Genomic DNA, 24,250 nt, shown 5'->3' with positions numbered 1-24,250 from the left:
CTCGCTGAATTATGCTGATGATAACCTTTTGCGTTTTCCCTCTCCGAAAAAGCTCTTCAGGTTAGAATAGCCCTAAAATTATTATTCGTAACATCTTACTACATATGATGAAACCTCCCAGATATTTCATTGTTAACCATGATGAAGTATAATCAAAGCTGCACTTTTGAAAATTATATCTTTACCAATAAAATGCAGAGTATTCCGAAAAACTTAAGGGATCAATGCATTGCTTTAAGAAGGCTTCCCTGGTTTTGACAATACTGGGAGGTTTACAGAAGGCAGAAAACCTTTAGATTTCAAAACAAAGCAGTGAGAGTGACCATTTAGAATTTACTCATGAACACCTCCATGCAAACTCATGAATCCGAAATATAACAAACTCAACTTTACTGTCAGAGGTGGAACAAGGAAGCTTTCCACTGAGCTCAAGGAAAGCTGCCCACAAAGATTTAGTCAGTTCTGTGGCATGCATTCCCATTTCTCAACATTATTAGTTTGAATCTTGTACTTAATCAAGTTGATCTCCAGTCATGCATTGTCAGTGAGTTTGTCATCAAGGCTAAGCAGCCAACTACATTTAAGAAATAGAAAGCATGCCAGAAAGTTAAAAAAAAAACCCTGAATCTCATAGCACTTTAATACATAAATTGTTCAAGTGACAAAACAAATGATTTGCACATACACACACAAGGAATTAGATTTTCTCTTAATATTATAATGGAGACAATTAATATTCAACAAATAATTACTCTTTCAGGGCCAAGGAGACTGTTTAGTGGCAACTATGAACTGGTACACAATCAAAATATTTAAACAGGGTAGATGCTGGTAGAATGTTTCCTATGGTTGGAGTATAGAACTAAGGGGCACAAATTTAAAATAAGGGGGATGTCACTTAGGTCCAAGACAGAGAAGAAATCTCTAGAAATAGTGGAGGCATTGGTGATCATCTAACAGGCTTCTATAGACTCTGGAACAGTCCCTGCAGATTGGAGAGTGGCTAATGTCACTCCAATATTCAAAATGGGGGATAGAGAGAAAACAGGGGATTAGACCAGTGAGCCTAACATCAGTAGTGGGGAAATTTATAGCAGAGCATTTAGAAAACAGTGGCAGGATCAGACAGACTCAACATGGATTTATGAAGGGAAATCAGGCTTGACAAATCTGTTGGAATTCTATGAAGATGTAACGAGTAGAGCTGACAAGGGGGACCCAGTCAATGTTGTATATTTGGACTTTCAGAAAGCATCTGACAAAGTCCCACATAAGAGATTAATGTGCAAGATTAAAGCGCATGGGATTGGAGTGAAATGTGTTGAGATGGATAGAAAACTGGTTGGCAGAGAGGAAACAAAGAGGAGCAATTAATGAGTCATTTTCAAATTGGCAGGCAGTAACTAGTGGGGTGCCACAGGGACCGATGCTGGGACCCCAGCTATTCACCATATATATTAATGATTTGGATGAAGGAACAAAATATAAAATCTCTAAGTTTGCAGATGATACCAAGTTGGGTGGGAGGGTGAACTGTGATGAGGACGCAGAGACCCTTCAGCATGATCTCAACAGGTTGGGTGAATGGGCAAATCAATGGCAGATGCAGTATAATTTGGATAAATGTGAGGTTATTCACTTCAGAAGCAAAAACAAGGCGGCAGATTGGTTGAATGGCAGTAAATTGGGAGAGGGGAGTGTGCAGCGAGACCTGGGTGTCCTTGTGCACCGGTGGCTGAAGGTAAGCATGCAGGTGCAGCAGGCAGTGAAGGCGGCAAATGGTATGTTGGCCTTCATTGCGAGAGGTTTTGAGTACAGGAGCAGAGATGTGTTGTTGCAGTTATACAGGGCCTTGGTCAGACCACACCTGGAATATTGCGTACAATTTTGGTCTCCTTGGAGGAAGGATGCTCTTGCTCTCGAGGGAGTGTAGCGAAGGTTTACCAGGCTGATTCTTGGGATGGCAGGTCTGATGTATGAGGAGAGATTGACTAGGTTGGGATTATTTTTGCTAGCGTTCAGACAAATGCGGGTTGGGGGGGGGGGGGGGGGGGGGGAGGATCTCAGAGACTCAAAGTTCTAACAGAACTGGACAGGGTAGATGCAGGGAGGATGTTCCCAATGGTGGGTGTGTCCAGAACCAGGAGGTCACAGTATGAGGATTCAGGGTAGACCATTTAGGACAGACGTGAGGAGAAATTTCTTCACCTAAAGCATGGTGAGCCTGTGTAATTTATTACCACAGGAAGTAGTTGATGTCAAAACATTGAATGTGTTCAAGAGGCGACTAGATATAGCACTTGGGGCGAATGGGATTAAACATTATGGAGAAAAAGCAGGATTAGGCTAGTGAATTGGATGATCAGCCATGATTGTGAAGAATGGCAGAGCAGGCTTGAAGGGCCGAATGGCCGCCTCCTGCTCCTATCTTCTATGTTGCTATATTTCTATGTTTTTATTCAGAGGATTGTGAAATGAAGCTCAATCTTTTGAGTATGGTTAAGGTGGAGATTGACTGATAGATTTCTGATTACCAGTGGCATCCAGGGTTATGTAGATGGAGTGGGTAAAATGTCTCAATGCTCGATCAGCCACAATTGCACTGAATGACAGAGCTGGCTCAATGGGCAGAATGGCCACCTCCTGTTTCTGTGTTCCTGAGCGCACCCGCATAAAATGGAGGGTGATTTCAGTGCCCACACACCAACTCTAAGTAAATAACTAAGCATCAATAGGGTCTGCTAAAATCTCTCTTGACCTCCGAATTACCCTATCCACACATTTGTACCATAAGTTTTGGAAATTGGATGACCTGTTTATTAAAATAGTGAGAAGGAAGTGAATCTGGTACTACGTTTGGAGGGTAACGTTTGGAATCTTATCCCCTCAATCAGATTGGGACTTCCGCCACAATGATTTTCAGAAGATCAAGTCTCCAGCATTTCAGCCTTCCCAACCAAGTTAATGGTTATAGCATGGGCTTCCTCTGGTCCATTGGCTTGCTACTGACTATCCTGAGGAGGGCAAGCAGTCCACCCCTCCATCCTTATTGGCCAAAGAATACAAAAGCAAGACGATGGGGCTAGAACTATATAAAACACATCTCGGGTACTGTACAGTTCTGATCATCACGTTACAGGACAGGTCTGATTGCATTAAAGAGGATACAGAGATTTATGAGGATGTTGCCAAGATTGAAGAAGAATGGATGTGACGTAATAGCTAAAAGGACCAGTGGGAGTTGAGGTGAAAACTGAAATGAGAATGGTCGTGACTCCAACTTGCCAACTGAAAGGACAGAGAAACCAAAAAAAAAGTCTCACTGCCATTAATAAGTACTTGGATGTGTACAAGTAGAGCCATAAGCTACAAGACTAGGACCTAAGCTAAAAGTGATTTTGGCTGGTTAGCTATTTTTCAGTTAGCACACAGACGATGGGCAGAACGGTCTACTTCTTTATGAATTTATTCACCTGTGAATGGTTCACTCTGAAGAAATTTAGTGTAACTGATAGCATTTTCTGGATTTCCATACCTAATGGCACATGGTGACTCCAGAATATGCTGCAAGTTTGAGGGGAATTTGAAACAAATATTTTTATATCAACTCCTGGACGTGTGACAACACATCTGAGATAGGTAAGACTTGAATTAGCTGGCCCAGAGTTAGGAACACAACCATTGTGCCATAAGGTTCGCTTTGTTTCAGAACAGTAAAAATGACAAACACTAGCAGTTTCATCACGTTACTACCATAAAATTTGAGCTTTAAAAATGTTCTCTCTCCTTTTCGCATCCAATCTAAAGGCACTAACACACTACCCTTAAAACAACCAACAACAACCAGTACACACCAATAGAGAAGATGATCAAGCTGAGACTAAATCTACTGTCACATATGCATTTTGGTAAGGACAAAATGACTGACACTATAATAGTGGGTACAAGTTCAAAAGGCAGAGCAGGAGCAAAGGGACCCGTGTATACATGCACAGATCATTGAAGGTAACAATATGGGTGGACAGAGCAGTTACTAAAACAGTCTTCAGCTTTACTCATTGGCTATCAAATACAAGAGCAAGGTGGTGATGTTGATCTTGTGTAAGACACTTGTTAGACCTCAGCTGGAGTAGTGTATAGTAGTAGCTCTGGGTGTCAATTTATTGAACAGATGTGAATGCATTGAAGTGCAGAAGTGGCTTACAAGATTGGTTCCAGGGATGAAGAACTTTAGTTATGAGGATCGATTGAAAAAGTTGGGACTGTTCTCTTTGGAAAGAAGGCAGCTCAGAGGAAATCTGACGGGATTTTTCAATCATTACTGGCCTAGATTGACTGGTGCTGAGGGTAAAAAAAGTCAAGAATGAGAAGGCACAGATTTTGACAATACAGTATGGGGCTGGAGGAACGCAGCAGGCCAGGCAGCATGAGAGGAGCAGGAAAGTTGACATTACAGGTCGGGACCCTTCCTGACCCGAAATGTCAACTTTCCTGCTCCTCTGATGCTGCCTGGCCTGCTGTGTTCCTCCAGCTCCGCACTGTATTGTCTCTGACTCCAACATCTGCAGTTCTTGCTATCTTTGAGGCATAGATTTAAACCGATTTGCAAAAGGAGCACGTTTGATGCAAGGGAAAATCTTTTTATAGGGAGAATAGTTAGAGTATGTAATGCACTGCCTGGAGATGTGGTGGAAGGAGGTTCAATTGAGACATTCAAGATGGTAGCAATTAGATAGCAATTTGCCTACTGCATAGAAATAATGATGTGCAAGGATATTGGGGAAAGAAAAAGGAGATTGGCACAAGGTAATGATGCTTACTTGAAGAGCTGGTGCAAACTCAATGGACTGAATGACTTCCTTCTGTGCCGTAACACTTCTATGATTTAGCCTTTCCATCCACAATGACTTCCCGCCAAGATTCATAAATTGACACATACATGAAAATTGGTCACAATTGAAGTGGAAGGGGGACCTCAGACAAATACAATCCTGTTCTCCAAATTTATGTAGTAATAATCTTTCCACAAAGATCACTGGAAAGCAATCCTGTGATATAAACCGTTTCTTCCAATTTAGTATCTTTAGACTTTTCTGGTTCAGATCAGCTTTCTAACAGAGACCAGGCAATGAGCCCCCCTTGTGGGAACACCCTACATCTTTTACAGCTGTTCCCATTAGTGTAATGTACTCATCATGCTCTGAGATTATTTTTGATAGGAGTCAAGATGATCTCAAACATACCTGACCTTGTCTTTTTTTAAAATTCACCTCTCTCCATGGTTTATTTTGACTGGTACTGCATTACCAGAGACTGCCACAACACTGTTTATTTTTTAGCTTTGAAAATGTCCAGAGATTCCAACATCCTTTAAATTGTGACAAGGAATCTGAGGAAACTTTTGAGCAATAAGTCTATGTTTTTAAGTCCTGATCAAGGGCACTTCTGCTTTGCAATTCCAATTCTAATTCAGGAGCAGTGGTGATATAATGGCCTCCCAGAGCTCTTCCTCATTTATAATCCCACTAACTGCCATCTTCCATGAGAAACTGGGCAAGAAGCAAAGCCACTGAATCGAGGCTCAAATCACAAGGCGCATGAGAATGTATATTTTCTCTGCTGCTGGAGTCAATACTACAGAGTGAGGGAAAGGGTTATTTCATCGTGAATGGTTTCAGTAATGAGAATGCTCACACCTTCAAGTCTGTGGAAGATCTGAATTTTCAAATGCAGTAGACTTTTTTGCTCCCTGCATATAAAGAATCAAGTCTTACCTTCTGCTTATAACGAAGGCTGAGATCAATATCACCAGTAGAACTGCACTGCCAGCCACAGACACAAGTAAAACAGTGGGGCTGGCACCATCACCAATGATAGCTGATGGAGCTGGACACAAACAGAAAAAGGTACACGAGTTTCTTAATCTACAGATCTGATCTCATCATACGACACAAAGTCAAACATCATAATAATTATAGAGACACTTTATCTATAGGTGCACTGCTGTTAGAAATTGAACTGAACTAAACGTTAATACATTAGGTCCTTCTGTTGAGAAATGAATATCCTCATCTGTCAGAGGTTAACTCTGGCCTATTGTATTAAGCTACACTGATCTCCTCCAGAGCAAGGGTAGAAGACTTAAGGTTAGTCTTGAACTCCCTCAGCTAAAGAGATGAGAACAAAGCAGCCATAGTTCAGCTACCACTACCTATTCACAAATCCCTGCCAGAAAATCCAGGTCAGCTTATTGGTTGATGGCAGTTTTAACTTCAGTTGTGATGCTTGCATAGCTGAATAACCTGCTGGCATTCATCACCTAGGGTCATATAATCAGGTTTTTTTGAGCAAGTATTGAACGGATGCTGTCTATAGATCCGTACCCGACTCAATTAAAAAAATGTTTAAATCTAAATTTCAAACTGTTGAAGAATATCAATGTAACTGACAAACGATTTCTGAACTACTTAATACCTGAGTTTGTTATAAACTGAAATGGGGCACTGAAATCACCATATCCAGCAGCAGTTCGTGCACGAACGTGAAACATGTAGGCTGTTAATGGGTTCAAACCCTTGATTTCTGTGTTCCTTGAGAGAGTTTTAACAATTCTGTAACTGCGTTCATTCTGATCCTGTACAAAGATATAAATCACTGTGTTAGAAGGGAAACAGTTAAAACAATGAGCTGATACTCACATTGAGAATAAAAGACTCAAGCTTTGTCTTCAGGATATGCACATATTAGAAAAGAAAGGGTATGTCCTGTGTTTACTGCTCAGTGTGCTGTTAGTGCTCCATTCATAAGGACAAAGCCAACTAGAAGACACGGTCTCTGTAAAGACTGATTTTACAAGATGTATAGAATGGACAATGCAGAAAAGGCAGCTACAAGAAATCTACATTATAACCGGAGTTGTTCAAGTGAAGAGCTATTAAACTGTAAATACCAGTTGGAAGTTTACTGACACAACCTGCAGTTTATAATGGAAACACAAATGATAGAGATGACTTTATTAAACAACAGTGTATTGTTAGATGCTACTTTGTTGTTAAGATCAAAGGAAAGTTGAAACTTAAGAACTTTGAATGGAAAAAGACATTTAATAGCCCCAGAGATCCTAGGTGTGCAAGTACGAAAGAGCTTTGATGGACCAGAAAGCCTCTTTCTGCCCTGTACTATTCAATATTCCTTTACAACAATGACAGTTTCACATGTTGATCACCACTGACCTTTTCATAGTACTTGATCTCGTATTCCAGAATTACACCATTTGGTCGCTCAGGTTCTGGCCAAACCAATGTAACTCCATGTCTTGTTATTTCCTTTGCTTGTATTAGACTGACTGAAGATGGAGCTGAGTGGAATAAATGCACCAGTTAACCAACTTATGAAGAAAAGACTCTTGATACAATTAAGAGATAACACAGTGTGGAGCTGGAGCCCCATTTCTGAGGAAGGGTCCCAGCCCGAAACATCAACTTTCCTGCTCCTCTGATGCTGTCTGGCCTGCTGTGTTCCTCCAGCTCCACACCGTGTTATCTCTGACTCCCAGCATCGGCAGTTCTTACTATCCCTTGATACAGTTAATCCTTTATACGCTCTAACCATTGTGGAGGAATTTAATTTTTAAAAGTAAATAATTTCATTACAAGGAAAGTGTTTAAAAATATATTTTGTTGTATGGGCGGGTTTCCAGACAGGAAGTGCTATTGAACAGATTTAATCTGTAAACTCCACATCATGTTGTCGTCCCCCCAGATGTTTTGCGATTCAGGAATCTTTGTACATACCTAATCTAAAGATGTTGTCATCAGGCCTTAATAGAGGGAACAGAACTAGGGCTGCATTAAAAAAGAATATAACATGCTATTCTTTTAAGAATGTGTTATTTTTAATAAAATTTGATCAGACACGTTATGACACACTTGCAGGATAGGTGGGATTTGAACCTGGACTTCTTGACCTAGAGGTGGTGCCACTACCACTGCCACAATAGTCCTACATTTAAAAATGTGGTCTACCTGAGAATCCCATTCACAGGTTAATTTACCAACATGGCTGCCTGTAGCTCATGCAAATGAATTTTTATTGATTGCAAATTGATTTCTCCTGGTCAGAAGAAGTTTAGCCCGTTGTCAGAATCACTAGATGTATTGATGAACAGAGATTGATCAGGACCAACAACATTAGTCTAAGAGCCACAGTGTCTTTCGTCAAAAGCATGCTGGCATTGAAGTCAATTTCTCTAACTTGAACAGAGTTCATCTACTTTCAGACTGAAGTAAACACAGAACAATTGTTAGAGCTTCCTAAACCAAATATTCTTGGCATAGTCTTATCAAAAGCATAGTGGTGAAAAAAATATTAGTCCAACCAAGCAATTGTTAATCAACAGAATTCACATTACAGATAGTAATAGAAATCTGTAACTTTTGCTGTGTTTTGGAGACAATATTTTATAGCTTGTAAGTACCATTATCAATGTACTTATACATTTTCAAGTTGAGAATTATCTCCGTGTACTTTGGTGGATAGCTTTCAAGCAAATATTTACCTCAACTATAACAACAACAGAAATATCCTGCTTAAGAAAAAGGAAAATCAATTTCCGTTCCCAAACCTTGCTCATTAGCACATGACATGTGCTGGAACTATTAGGGATCAGGCTTGTCTGTGATGACTTCATGTTTGAATTTCACTGCCGAAAATTAGCCATTTAGTCATAGTATAGTACCCAAAATCTCACACTTCAGTCAAAAGTAAATGCCTGGAGAAGGGACAGGAATAAAATTGATGCAGCAGAAATCAAATGCGAAAAATGAGGCACTGAAATCTGTATTTTCATCTGGTTATAGCAAAAATGGATTTCTTTCCTCTTCTGGTTTACCTCCTATCTCTTGCATGAAATCTACTCTGAGATTATCTGTCTGAAGTAAAATCTCAGCTGATGATATATGACAATTAGCTGCTGGCTGGAATATCCCTTTCTTGTGTTACATTTTATTAAAATGCAGTACAGCCTTGGAATGTTCATTTTGTTGTATCCAATGCTCTTCCACTCTGCCCAGATGTGAGCAAACTCTTTGACTACATTCACTTCCTCAATGCCCTGCTATTCTACACCCTCAACAGTTTTATTGCTGCCGTCCTTAGCTGGAGACTGGCATTTCCAGTAGTGGAGAACGGCTTTGTTCTGTGTGGCAAGTTCTGTTCACTAATTTTCAAGATATTCAAGAATCAGAACCAGTTGAAGTTGCCTAAGAGACCAATGTACAGAAGTAAAACAACTGATCCATTAAAGACACCAAAATAAGATAGAAACAGTTGCAAAACTGGCTCCTTATTGCTGGTGGTGAACAAATACAGCCAAATGTATAACAATTCACTTTTAAATTCTGGAACACACTTAGATCACTGTTTTCATTTTTATGGTTGAAAATATTTTCTTTTGCAGTAGTAAAACCACTAATGACAGTGGATAGTTGGCAACCAGACTTTATGGGAACATGGCAGATCTCACAAATGGTCAGTTGTATGATTCTAGACGTTGAATTCCAGAAAACCTACTCCTGATATGGGAGAAAGTAGTGGATAATCCCTGAACTTTGGGGCAGTCTGTCCAGCATCAATTTTTAAAAAAAAATCTAAATTGATGAGTCTTAGAACAGGTAAAGCTGGACTGGTTTGTGTTATTCCAAGTAGACTCATCTTGTAGTTCAGTGGATTTAAACAGCAGCTAACACTTCACTTTAAATACAGTTTAGGTTATTCACGTCAACAATATTTTAACTGAAACTACAGGTTATGCACAGTGAGGGACAATTTCAAGAGCCAACATTAGATTAATGGAGCTTTGCAAGAACAATGTTATTCCATTTAGCTGGAAATACAGAATTGGAGCTCAAGTTAACTTTACTGTAACAATGACCGAGGAAGCATGCAGTTTACTTGCAAAATGGAAATATAGAATTGACATTATTTTCAATTTCAAACATTAATCTTCAGGTGGCTTTCACATCCCTGTATTAAAATGTACTTCTACTAAGCAAAGTACTGTTGATTTGTTTCTGCCAATTCTCTCCATTAAATGTAAGGTATTTTCTTAAAATCTGGTAATGGAGACTTATGGCCTGCCAAGAGAAACATGGCACCTTACTACAAATGTTTCCTTGAGTCAGCTTTGATTCGACTAAATATCAAAACAAAGCACTCTGCTGGAAAGCAATTTGCAGGTGACACGTTTTTAAAGAACTGCTGCATTTTCAATATTTGTTTGGCTGTCTCTCATTATTTAACCATTAGAGAGTGCATTTTTTTTTGTTAACCGAGCTGAGAAAAATAAAATCAAATAGCAAGGTTGGAAAAAATGTTGCTTAAAGTCAGATCACAAATTCATTACATGTTCCAGTTTCTAAATGTATTGCAATTTGTTGAACTGAACCGACTACAAACCAAGTGGTAAGGAGTTAATCTATTACTGCACCTTTCAGTCAAGGAATACAACCCATTGATCATTTTGCTGGAACTGCTGCTCTGTTCCAGTAAATAGATTTGGTCGAAATATGTCATCTGTACTTCTAATGTGTTATGGCTATCTTTAACAATTAAGCACTGCCATTTGTGTTCTCAAATCAATCACGTCAAAACAAATCAGCAAAAAATGAATTTGAGAACCTCTGGGGACACTGGAAAGTATAAAACAATTTGGGATTTTACTGTGATTGAACATCACAAGGCTAGAAACAGCTGGTTTTAGCAATTTTCATGTTGCTTAACTGGTGTTCCTTAGTAATGTCTTCTGTATCTTAAGTTGATTTCTGTGATTCTGTTACATATTGTCTACCTACAACACAGGGCGGAGCTCCAAAAGTGACTGACGTTTTTGATCACTCTAAGTGTGCAAGTAAACCCAAGGCTATTTCTAAACACTATTAGAACCATTCCAAATTATGCTGCTGCTTTTGTCACAGAATCTCTAGAGTGTGGAAGCAGGCCATTCAGCCCATCGAGTCCACACCGACCCTCCAAAGAGCAGCCTACCCAAATCTATTCCTGCAACCCTGCATTTCTCATCGTTAATCACTGACCCTACACATCCCTGAACACTATGGGCAATTTAGCATGGCCAATCCACCTTACCTGCATATCTTTGGATTGTGGGAGGAAACCAGAGCACCCAGAGGAAACCCACGCAAACATGAGGAGAATGTGCAAACTCCAAACAGACGGTCACCTGAGGGTGGAATTGAACACGGGTCCCTGGCACTGAGGCAGCAGTGCTAACCACTGAGCCACCATGCTACCCCACTCTTACCTAATTTCATGATTATTAAAATGTCCAACAAATAAATCATTATTTATGAAAAACTTAATTTTTACATATCTTTTGCATGTCATAACAGAAAGATACTTTATTCTTTTTAATGAGTTTAGCTGATGGTAAATGCATTGTTCTTCATACATTGCTCAAGTCTAAGGACCCAACATATCAGCATTAAAGAGCCACCAAAATGTGATTCTTAATCCATCAGTTTAAGATTGTGTCAGTAAATGTGGGAAACAACTATTCCATTTAAGCCGGGAAGCAAAAGTCACTCTTGGAGATGGGAAGATTTTTTTTTTTTTTTTTTTACAGGTAGTCTGCAAACTACAGACAATGCCATATTTTAGAAGCATTGTTATTGTTCTAACATGAAATGCAGTGGTCAAAATGACCCATCATAGGTGCAATTTAAAGGAAATGTACAGGCATGGACAGTGAGAGAACGCCCTTGCTTTTTTCTGTGCAGCAACTGGGCACTTTCATATTCAGCTGAGAAGGTGTACGAGACCTTGGTTTCACACTTAATTTGGATGTTGAGCCCTCCAGCAGCACAGTACAACACTAAAGTGTCAGCCTAGATCATGTGTTCAAGTCTCCAAAGTGGAACTTGAACTAAAATCCATCTGACTCAGGCAAGAGTGCCACTATTGAGCCAATTCTGACAAATTATTTATCAATCGAGCCTTTGGAGAAGAATCAGCGTATTTTTTTTTTTAAAAAGAGGAAACCAGTTAAGTCAAATGTTCCTAAAAGCTTCATGTGTACATGTATCTACTGAATTGCTGGAACATTCTTCGTATTTGTTGCAATGCTTTAAACAGGGAAAAATAGAACCAGCAATGAATTTTTGAATAACTTAAATGAATTTAAGCACTATATACTGCACACGAGTCAAGTTTTACAATTGGAGAAAAGATGGCTGTGAACCAGCTGACTTGAACCAATTGACTTTAAAAAAAAGGCAATCTCACAGCGACAGCATGCTACCAGCGGTCTCAGTGAAGAGAGAGTGGACTTTCATCTATCAGAGGGAGGAAGTCCTGCCATCTGGATCTGCCATCTCTCATTCTCCCAGAACTCAGCAGTTGGCACTGCTGTGACAGCAGGGAGTCACTAGAACAAGGAAGACAATGGCTACTATAAAGAGGTGGGTCAGGGTGTTTTAGATAGGGGAGGGATAGCGGGTCTGGGTTTTGGAATCCAGGTTGGGAGGCTCAAGGTGGGGGGCCCCCAATGCTCACAGGGAACACCCTGAACAATATTCTCTCTTTCATTCCCATCTTTTTAACAAAGTTGTTTAAAAATAAAGGCCTTGACACTTTTGCACATCTGCCTACCCCCACACCAACTGCATTACAGCAGGGCAACATAATATGCAGACCATTTGACTTGTTAACGAGCTCAGTTGTCCATTATGTCTTTTATAATAGTGGGTGAAGTACTGATTTTGGCCACCCACTGTATTATGGTGACTGTGTCAGGAGTGGACAGGAAGGTAATGTTTGAGCCATCAATCATATATTATTGCAGAAACAACACACCCGGCAGAGGGCTGTAAAATCCAACTTTATTTCTAGAAAGCACTACCAAATATTCAGGCTTGGAATATTATTCTAAGTAATATTAAAGATACAAAATAATTTCAATTGTTTCCAAAATGAGTGGTCATTTCAACTACCAATTCAATCATGTAAAAAGGAAAACCTGGGCCTGGTTCTAATTCTCAAATTAATAATAGTAATAATTCTGTGATATCTGAAACTAAATGCCTTAGGATGTTTTTGCTACATTTAAACCATTACAGAAATACATGTTGTTGTTGTTGTAGTAGTAGTACTGTATCAGGAAATCTGATGGGGGCTTCTAGTTACCCCAAACATTTTTTGTGCTCTTTTTGAGGTAAACATCCCAAAATCTGCAGATGGGGACTGATTAGGCTAAAACTCCTTAATCTTTTAAGTGTGGAATGCCTTAATGGTTGTTTGGTTAACCTGTTTTCCTATTTGTTGTATGCAGGGTCAAGTGGTTGCTAAAGGACACATCAGGTCAGAAATACTGCTTGTGAAAACAAGTCTACCAGGTTAACCTTTGAAGGTACGCTGTTACCTGGGTTTCTGCATGCACACCTCAAATGTGTAAGCCAATCCAAACAGGAAAGCTTTTTGTTTTGTATTTTAAATGGATTGGGTATGCTAATAACTGTCATCCACAGGGAGTCCAAATAATTCTGGTTAAACTTTTATCAACAAAGCATCAGTACCTATTTCAGCACTCGGCTGGTATGAATAATCTGTGCTCTTTAGACAAAATAACCGTTTCTAAGAACTTAAGCTGTGGTTTGCAAAAAAAAAATCTAAAATGACAGATTTATTTGAATACAGAGATTATCATTGATTTCTCATTGCCTTAAACCTTTCACAAGATCTAGGAAACATGTCTTTATTGCCACAAGAGCAGAGAGCAAATGTCTTTACTGTCATTCAGTCTCAGGAAACGAGCAAAGCAGCCTTTCTGCACAGCCACACTATCTACATCAGGTATAATTACTTGGCCAATGTAGGATAGTAATCGTAAAATCAGGAATGTCTCCCTGAGGAATACTAATTCAAGGCCAGATCTGTTTTGGAATAGAGCCAACAAAGCCGATGAAGCAAAAAAAAGGCTGAAAATCCTGTTTTGGCAGTTTGCTAATACTATTTCCCCAACAAAGTGTCCAATGCAAAGTCAATCCACACAAAATCAACTATCCAGCCACGTCACGTTCTTAACAGCATCAAGGAGTGCACTTAGTGCACAAACATATCAGCTTTTATTCTTCCGTGTTTGCTTAGCATAGGTTGTTTACTGCCTAAAAAAAGTTTTGAAAATTAAAATAGAAAATGTAATTTTTGTGAAAAGTGGCCTATGATTAAAGGTGAAAGTTTGAAAATTTAATCAAGTTCTGTGTACAGCATAAATTTCATCTATAAAGGACTAAATTATAATTTAGCATACATGTGCAACATGTTAAATTTGTAATTCAGCCCTTACTTATTATGCTGTTAGGAACCCTGTGATCTAAATAAATGCTGTACAATGGTGCACTTGGACACAAAAACATTTTCGCAGAACGAAAGAAAAAGAAATTGAGCTTGTAACTCAGTAACCCCCTCTTTAATGATGCCTATGTACTTTGAGAAATGTGGTTACTCTTTGCCTGAAACTATCTCACCATCTGTTCTGTTTGCAATCAAATGACACTAAGCCTTTTATGAGCAATAAAATTTCCATTATGCACCAAGAAATCAAAGATATTTGGAACGAGAGTATGGTGAGATAAACTTGACTGTGAGCTAATTGTCTGGCTCCAGCCTGACTTGATCTGTTCACAGGAAGAAGTGTTGGTGAATTCAAAAGATTATTAATTACATTCAGCAGGTGCTGAGAAGAATTTGTTTCAGAGATGTTCTGATTCTCCAAGCAACGTTCATTGCTAATAATCAAACAAAATTGGGAGGAGATTTTGTTTAAAATATTTCCCAGTTTAAAGTTGACTGGTTTCTCAGCTGAGTTCTTGCTGACACTGCAACAGCTTCTTGCATTTGTACCACGTTATTAGTGTAGAAAGATTTTCAAAAGTTCTTCACAAAGATATATTAATGAGCAAAATTAGGCGTCAAGCAAATGGACTTCAATTTTGGGCATTGATAGGTTTTAAAGAGGTTCTTTTTTCCAAAAGAGATTGGAAATGTAGGAATATAGGGCTTCAGGAATAGAATTACAGTGTGGGAGGGGCGGGGGCGCAGTTAGCTGAAGGCATGGTCCAAAATAGGGTGGGTTAGGAGTTAGGGTGGGGATGGTCCAAGTCTTCTGGTGACTGACTTTAGTTTTAACCATTGGCAATACTCTTGACCATTCAGCAGCAATGAGTATTAGCAGGAACAAAAACAAAGTTGCTGGAAAAGCTCAGCAAGTCGGGCAGCATCTGTGAAGGATAAACAGAGTTAACGTTTCGGGTCCGGTGACCCTTCCGTTCTGAGGAAGGGTCACTGGACCCGAAACGTTAACTCTGTTTTTTCCTTCACAGGTGCTGCCAGACCCGCTGAGCTTTTCCAGCAACTTTGTTTTTGTTCCTGATTTACAGCATCCGCAGTTCTTTCGGTTTTTATGAATATTAGCAGAGTTTGTTAATTATGTTTTTACAATTAAACCCAATTTGTATTTAAAAATCCAGTGTGAAATGTACCTCAATTCTGCAGTGAGTAAACGTGATAATATGTGATATAATGCTGTTGTGTAAAGGAGCAGGTTTGAGCACAATTTGAAATCTTTGCAGGATCACTGGTAAGGATGTTTAGTTGCCTTTGGTGTTTCTCCGCTTTTCTTAAAAAAAAAATAGAATTTTCTGCCAGGATTTCTGCTGTGATACCTATCCAGTGGTATATGCGAGAAAGAGTTCGTATGTGGGCAGTGAATAAGGACAGGATTACAATCAGCTTTGATGTTCTTCAGACTCAATTTGTCATGTAACAGTCACTATCTAGCTTCCCCCTGATAAATTGGGCATTGGTGTAAGATTCTTGTGGGATTTTAGCACCTAACACGTGCATCCCTATATAAAAAGGAGAATTATAAATTTCACATTTGGTTTAGTAGCCTGAAGTATAAATTTGTCACATGTGTTTGCAGGTATAGAATGTCATAAGATTTCACAGTTTTGTTTTACTTAAAGCTTTGTCCCAATTTTATTTTTAAATCCCATCCTCTACTACTGCAGTCATAGAGCCATTGCTGTGCAGCATGGAAACAGATCCTTTGGTCCAACTCATCCACACTGATCAGATATCCTAAATTAATCCAATCCCATTTGCCAGCATTTGGCCCATATCCCTCTAAACCCTTCCTATTCATATGCCCACCCAAATGCCTTTTAAATGTTGTAATTGTACTCACCTCCACCATCTCCTCTGGCAGCTCAGTCCATACATGCACCACCTCTGCATGAAAAAGTTGCTCCTTTAGGTCCCTCTTAATTACTTCTCCTTTCACCTTAAACCTATGCCCTCTAGTTTTGGACTTCATTACCCTGGAGAAAAGACCTTGGCTATTCACTGTATGCCCCTCATGACTTTATAAAATTCTATACTATCACCCCTCAGCCTCCAACGCTCCAGCGAAAACAGCCCCACCAATTCAGCTTCTCCCTATAGCTCAAACACTACAACCCTGGCAACATCCTTGTAAATCTTTTCTGTACTCTTTCTAGTTTCACAACATCCTATAGCAGGTGACAAGAATTGTACGCAGTATTCCAAAAGCGGCCTAACCAATGTCCCGTACATCTGCAACATGACCTCCAATTCCTCCAACTCAATGTACTGACCAATAAATGCGAACATACCAAACACCTTCTCCACTATCCTGTCTACATGAGATTCTACTTTCAAGGAACTATGAATCTGCACTCCAAGGCCTCTTTGTTCAGCAACGCTCCCAGAAACCCATTTTTTATTCACTCATAGAATGTGGTTGTCTCTGGCCAGGCCACCATTTATTGCCCATCTCTAATTGCCCAGAGGGTAGTTAAGAGTCAACCACATTGCTGTGGGTCTGGAGTCACATGTAGGCCAGATCAGGTAAGGATGGCAGTTTCCTTCCCTACAGGACATTAGTGAACCAGATGGGTTGTTCCCACGTTTGACAATGGTTTCATGGTCATCATTAGACCCATAATTCCAGATTCATCTGCCATGATAGGATTTGAACCGGAGTTCCCCAGAACATTATCGGAGTTTCTGGGTTAAAAGTCTAGTGATAATACCACTAGGCCATTGCCTCCCCTGTTCTTAGGTCTCATTCCTATTACAGAAGAGATTGTGGTTCTTACAACTGGTCCTTTTGATTCCCCTCACTAACTGTAAGGAGACTCTTGTTCTTCCTCTAAATTTAGCAAGTTGGGAATTAGAAATGATGATTTGTAGCCTATCCCTCATTCTAGTCATCAGATTGAAAATAGTCCGTTGAGCAGCTGAGCAAAACTTGCACAATTTATTTACTATATGGACAAACTTTCTACAGTCTTAACAGATAGATACTTATATTTTTGTAGGGTCCTGTGACCAGAAAGCTGGATTCCTGTTTTTGCAGCAATATCAACTTGAGAATCCATATTCTCCAAATTGGCTTTTATTAGGAACAATTAAATCAACTAATAACTGTAATACTACCTATCCAATCGAGTCAGATTGAAGTCAATGCAACTGGATAATGGTAGGTCTGTACAAGGTCAAGAGCAATTCCACATGCTTTGTGTCCAATTTCACTCCTAATAATGTTGAACGCTGTTAACTTAGGAATTTTTGTCTACTTATTCATGAGACATGGGCATCACTGGCTAGGCCAGCACTTATCATCCATCATTAATTGTCCTGGAGTTGGTGGTGGCATGCTGCCTTCTTAGACCACTAAACTCTGGAATGCAAGGACACCCACAGGCCTGTTAGGAAGGGCCTTCCAAGATTCTGACCCAATGACAGTGGGGGGAAAAAAGAATGGCAGGATATGGTTTCAAGTCAGGATAGTGACTGACTTGGAGGCGAACCTGCTAGTAATGGTGTTCCTGCATCTGCTGTCCTTTTGCTTCTAGGTGTAGAGGTCACAGATTTGGAAGGCCCTTCGTGAATTGCTGTAATGCATACTGTGGATGGTACACTTTGCTCATATTGTGCATTGGTGGTGAAGGGAACAAATGTTGAAGTCTGCGGTTTGGGTAACAATGGTATGAGATGCTTGGTCCTGAATGGGATCAAGCTTCTTGTCGGAGCTGCACCCAAAAGAAAATGGAGAGAGTATAGCATCACACTCCTGACTTGTGCCTGGAACTACATTCACGTAGTTAAGTCCCTCCCTAACTCTTGCCACTCTCTCCCCACACAAATTATTTTTCATACAGCCATACCACACAGAAGGCAGTCATTAAGCTCACTATGGCCATGCCAATTGTTTGAAAGAGCTACCTAATCATTTGCATTCCAATGTTTATTCCTCATAGCCTTGTAAGTTTTTCCTTTCCATTTCCCTGTTGTAAATTACTATTGAATCTGCTTCTAGCAAATTGTAACCTGATTTAAAACACAGAAATATACTGCAGAAGCATCACACTCCTTTCAGAGTTACCCCATCCCTGCCCCTCAAAGTTGATATGACAACGATGTAATAGATGAATTGCCATTTGCAATGGATATGTCTAAGTGCAGGTTTGACTATAGCTATTCCCAAAAGTGATGGCTGGAGAAGTTACATGCAGACCAAGAAAAGCAAAATGATTTCCCTGACCTCTATAATGTGGTGCCAGTGTTTAAAGTGAGCTAAAAAAAAGGTGAGCCTGCTGTTATTAGAGGGACAGTCCTCTGGCAAATGGAGCAATGCCCAATTACACAGTTTGTTTGCTACCAACACACTAGTAATGTAAACATGCAGTAAAACACTGTGCAGGTATATCAGTTTCACAACTTCGTCAATGCTAAAATGCAAAGGAATGTCTTATCTAATTCGAATCTTTACCTCATCTAATTTTTGACAATGCATATTTAAATACAGCTAAGTCTTATTTTGCAATCTATCTTCATCCTGCAAATTTTCAAGATTATAATTATAATTAAGTATGGTTATAAAGCATATGTAAACACCAAACTGAATTTGTTGTTCAAAAGAAGTTTATACTCCTTCTATAGCATATTAAATAAATGGCATATAAAGTAAATGCATTTAATGCTACAGTTAAAAATCACATCCCGTTGTTTGATATGAATACATTTTCTGGATTGAAAATGGCCTTTTCACTATACCCACTTTATGGAACTGCTTGATATCCCTTTAGGATAATATTGTTATAAAATTTATTAAAACTTCTCTATCAGTTATTTGGAAGATAGTATTTCAAAGAATTCAATGCAGGGAATCAGAATGCTAATTTCAGCTATACAAAATAAATTTTAACTTCAACTCATTTCAAATTACCAAAATGTTCAGTTTATCCCTGTTATTGCAATTATTGTTTATGTGCCTCTGCAAAATCAATTTTGCAAAACATTTCAAATTTATAATGATTCAAAAGAATGTTTGAGACATGAGGCAGTGGAGCGAAGAAAGATCAAATATTTACCGTAAGACAAATTTTACTAGAGGAGAGAGTGACACTTGTAGCATTCTTTTAGTGGTCAAAAGCACTTGAATGTGCACAGAATGTTTATTCTGTAATTTCAAACATTTTTGTGACCCCCACATTTCTTGAGACTTGTAGCCTCCTACCAAACTAGGCCAGTCCTGAACTCTCTCAAAATTTGTGGATCTGATTCCATGACTCAATGACACAATGCTTTAAAAAGGTGCTGGTTTCTGTTTTACTCCATCCAGAGTTAATTCTATGACATCAAAGGCATAATATCTTAAAGTGCAATCTTTCATTAATTGGTACATTTGCTTCAATTTCTTCATAAGATATAGGAACGTGGCAAGATGGTCCGTGCATGCTTTCAAGCCTGTTCTGCCTTTCAACAAGATCATGGCTGATCTGGTTGTGGTCTCAAATCCACTTTCCTACGGACACCCCTTTCCTTCTCCAACATAACCTTTGATGCCCTTGTCTATCAAAATCTAGCTCTGCTGTGAATAATCCCCAAATATGTGCTAAATTGTACGGTCAACCAGATCTCACAAGTCCAATTTCATAGACTTTTTTGTCCAAGGGGCCATTCTCCAGATTGCTTACACGACAGTGGAAGTATTATATGAAGGTTCAATCATTTGGGATTCAATCAGTAATGCAAAAATGCCTTGAATTCATACACCAGCAGATGGATCTCTGATGAATTCAAGCACACGGTCAACACCTTAACTGCTGTGCATAATGGGACAATGAGCATCACGTTAACACAGACTCTGCACAAAACACTGTAAAAAGCCAAGAACACTTCACATCCGATTACTGTGATTGTAGATGTCAGCTGTGTTTCCATTGGCTGAGATCACTCTCCTGTTTACACCCAGGATGCTGTTTACAGGCAGCCAGTGAAACAAAAAGTTACTGCCATTCCCTTCTACAAAACCCCATGAAACTTGCTCCCCACCCCCAACAGTGCAATTGTCCCCTCACAGCTCTATTCCCAATTTGCTAAAATGAGATCCACAACAATCCCAAATGGTCCATGCTTCATGCCAGTTTCTGCATGTATTGTTAAATCCAAGCATTGTGCAATTGCTTCCTCAAGAATGCCTACTTTTAATTTGCACAATGGCATACCACTTATGCTCCAGATTTGTGATATACATGAAGTTAAAACAGCTCCACATCTGCATGTTAGCTGCCTACAATAAAGATTTCATCCAAAGGATATGAAGATTTGTGAGCTGCACTTCCTTAGCTTCACAAGCGATGGTGCTGAGGACATTCAATCCCATATAATCGCAATAATCCAATTAGTTAAAACCAGTTAACATTGATGATTGGAATTTGGATACGCGGCAGTTTTGATGGTGATGACAATGAGATTTATTAACTTTTTCAAGTATACATTAAATTTTCATGCTTTAGAAAATAGAGGAAGGGCAAACCTACAGTAAATAATGCATAGGATATACAAGATTAACATTTTTTCAAAATTAGACCATGAAAACAAAAGTACTACTCCATGCTATGCAGTGCCTTAGCACTCAAATTGTTCTAACACCATTCTCAGTGTGAAAAAAAAAGGTTCACATAAAAAACTACACTACTGCATTATTCTTCCAAATATGGTCACTACTTTTGCTGTCATTTGTTCAGTTTGGATCTCTTGAGATTAGAATCTTTGAGCCAGTTTCGGGATGTACAATGCAAAACTATGTTCTGTCACAAGCACGAAGATGCAGGCTCACAGCATTTTATCTCTCAGGATCTGACCTAAAAGAAATGAACATTATAAAACCAGTTCATGTTTCTTCCTACTTGTATTTGAAGATACATCACTGGCTGGCTCTGAAGTTAGCTGTTGAAAGCCATGCTGGAGCCTCATTCAGTTTTAGGTCAGTTTGACTGAAAAAACCTTGGACTCTTGCAACTGTCAAACTCTGCGAAGACTGTTGAGACAGTTTCCTGTCAACACATTTATCAAAGCGCTGTAAAAACATAACAAAATCATTCCCCATTTTCCTGCAGAGGCCTTGAAACACTACACATGGGAACTTTGTATGCTTTCTTACAAGGGTAAATATATTGGAGCCCAGATTGATCAATGGCTTGATACATGTCTGCATATACTTCAAATTTCATCATGTTACCTCCTTTAATAGTTATAGTGAGCAGGTATGAAACTAAGTCAATAACGTCAAGTTTTTGCATTGCATTTGATCTAATAACGATGGAAAGCAAATTCTGCAATAAGCACAATAAATTCTTGTTAAATATTCAATCCACATTACAGTATTCTAGTAGGTTTGATGTTCAAGGTTTTGTACATCACTGCTATGATTAAAATTTTTCCTCTCCTAATCCTATCCTGATTTTCACTCAACTCTGTACTGAGGCCAACAATTAAAACAGTCTTCACCTCACTGCCAGTAATGATAGATGGCCAGCTTGTTGCAGAGTTATGCTCGCTTCACTGAAGTAATACCTAGGCATCTTGTAGCCTTTCAGGAAGATCCAACTTTCGACTAATTGATTTCTCTACCACAAAAGTACTATCTCGATGTGTTTCTTTAAAAAGTGATCAATCTGTTTCTGCATAGTTGTTTCTCAAAACAATCTGTTTTAAATCATAATTGTTGGCTGTATTCTCTATAAGGTAAACCACATCAAGTAACTGGAGCAGTCTAGACAGTGTACAATCAATAAAAAATTGATATTTGCATCACTGAGCTTGCATGAAAAGCATGAAGGACTCCCAGGACATGCTCGAAGTTAGTATTTAAAGTAACTGCATTGCTTTGAATTTATAAATGGAGGACGGAAAATCATTGAAGCGTTTCGCAAATAAGCAGATAGATGTCTTCATAGTTTTGGTCCTTGTTCAAGTTAGGCTTGGAAAAAAAAACCAAACAGTTTAATCTATAATTGTGGGTTTCAAGTATGGTTCATTTAAGCAGAAAGAGAACTTCATGTTGATGCTCCCTGCCTTAGGAGACTCTACTTATTATTATGCTTGAATCTGTAACAGCATCACTGGTTGATAATTCAAATCATTGGCCACACCATTAAGACTCATAATATTATGAGGTCATGGTTCTTTACTGAATGTATGGGTCAAGGATTATTCTGTTGATTCCAAATAAATCACTTTTAAGAATGTAGTTAAACTGAGTGTCTGGTGACTTTTCAACTGCCTTTTGCCTTCCGGATTTGGGTTCAAATGTGGCTCAATAAATATCTTTACTTGTTATTGGGCAATGTAGAATGAGTTTGTGAACTGTGAATATGTTTAACAGTGCAAAATTGTCCTGAGTGGTAATCTCATTCCAGTTATACAACTGGATATTTGGATCAATATCAAATTGGTGTTGCTCTGAGGTTGAAACTGACATACTGATGGAACAGTGCATGAAGGATATTAATGTGCATCTGACTATGGAACACCTGGCCAGGGAATGCCCGATGTTGCTCAGCGAGTACCCGACTAGGGATGCACTCTTTCTCAGTACTGGGCCAAAAGCCTTCCACCTCATGAACACAAAAATTTCACAAAGAACTTGACCTAAGTTTTGAATGTTTCTAATGTGACCTCAGACACAGTGAAAATACTTCTGGTGATACTTCTCAAAAGCAAAATGGTTAAAATCTCAAATAATACAGCAACAATTATGAAAGTTATGTAATTTCATACCTACCTGCCTGGTTGGTTGTGACAGTGACTAAGGCAGATTGGTCATGGCTAGGATTTGAATTTGTTACTCCATTGACTGCAAAAACTTCGAAGGTGTAATTGGTGTGAGCCTGAAGATCAGTGATGGAGACCTTGGTATTCTTCAAGCCAGTCTGCTGGGGGACAAAATGAATCCCATTCCCACAAGGATGACAGCGGCTGAGGTCATTGCTGCATTTCTTACAGATAACATTGTAGGTAATGTCGTGCCTGCCTCCATTGCTCTGGGGAGGACTCCACTCCAGGATCACAGACGTTTCATTGATGTTGGAAATCAGATTCAGTGGAGCAGAGGGTGGTCCTGGTTAGAGTGGAGAAATCCAGTGAATGACAACTTTATTCTGTTTGAAAAATTTGATACAATATTCAACTCACTTAATCTTTAAGACATCTTAAGGGCATTTGTTGACAATAAATCACTGTCAAATATTTTCAAACATATACATAAAGCTTATTTTTATCATCTTGGTTGTCGTACTTCCTTCCAGTTCATTCATACTAACCTGGTTATCTTGGATTTCTAAACTCGATGCAATAGCCATGGGCAAAAAGCAAGTAAAAACATAAAGCTGCCAAGAAATGTGAACAGATATTGAATATAATCTGTTCAGTAATGTTAGTACCACTGGTGATGTTCTGTAGTGCAGTTTTACTGAACTCTGTCAAAATTAACTATTGCTGTTTTGAGTATTTTCTCAATATACTGTACAAATAAGCACGGCATAAATTCCTGAAAATCAGTCCTTGTCCAGACACCGCAATTGGCTGCACTTGATAAACTTTTCCATTGTGTTCTGCACTATAAACAATAAAATCGCATTTAAACGCTCAATACTCCAGAGCAAGGATTGCACCTTAGAAAAATAACAAAGAATAAATGTAGTTTAAAAATGGTGTGGAAATATTTGTAGTTTATTCTAAGTTCATTTTGTGGACTGGACTTTTCAAACTGCATCACAACAGAATGCTCCGTGTTCACGTGGGAAAATGTCCCACACTGAATAAGAGCTTTTTGGAAGCAAAAGTCAATTATTATTATGTGGGACAG

The 24,250-nt window shown here is 39.0% G+C and overlaps 1 protein-coding gene across 4 annotated transcripts in view; it reads right to left on the bottom strand.

The window, feature by feature from the left end:
- The window catches only part of epha4a (eph receptor A4a), a 99,626-nt gene that overhangs the window by 24,607 nt on the left and 50,769 nt on the right, over nt 1–24,250 (bottom strand). For 2 of the 4 annotated variants that reach the window (XM_048604329.1, XM_048604328.1), the window contains exons 5-8: nt 23,168–23,503; nt 7,233–7,357; nt 6,475–6,634; nt 5,775–5,886 (exon numbers count right to left, since the gene is read on the bottom strand). In XM_048604329.1, coding sequence (XP_048460286.1) covers nt 5,775–5,886; nt 6,475–6,634; nt 7,233–7,357; nt 23,168–23,503 — 733 coding nt within the window. Of the gene's footprint in view, nt 1–5,774; nt 5,887–6,474; nt 6,635–7,232; nt 7,358–21,069; nt 21,246–22,107; nt 22,364–23,167; nt 23,504–24,250 lie in introns of those variants that run through there. The other 2 variants (XM_048604330.1, XM_048604331.1) reach the window with 2 other exon arrangements.

This window comes from Rhincodon typus, chromosome 13 (assembly GCF_021869965.1).
Source record: "Rhincodon typus isolate 14 chromosome 13, sRhiTyp1.1, whole genome shotgun sequence".
Taxonomy (NCBI): Eukaryota; Metazoa; Chordata; class Chondrichthyes; order Orectolobiformes; family Rhincodontidae; genus Rhincodon; species Rhincodon typus.
This window is presented reverse-complemented; position numbering and strand designations above follow the sequence as displayed.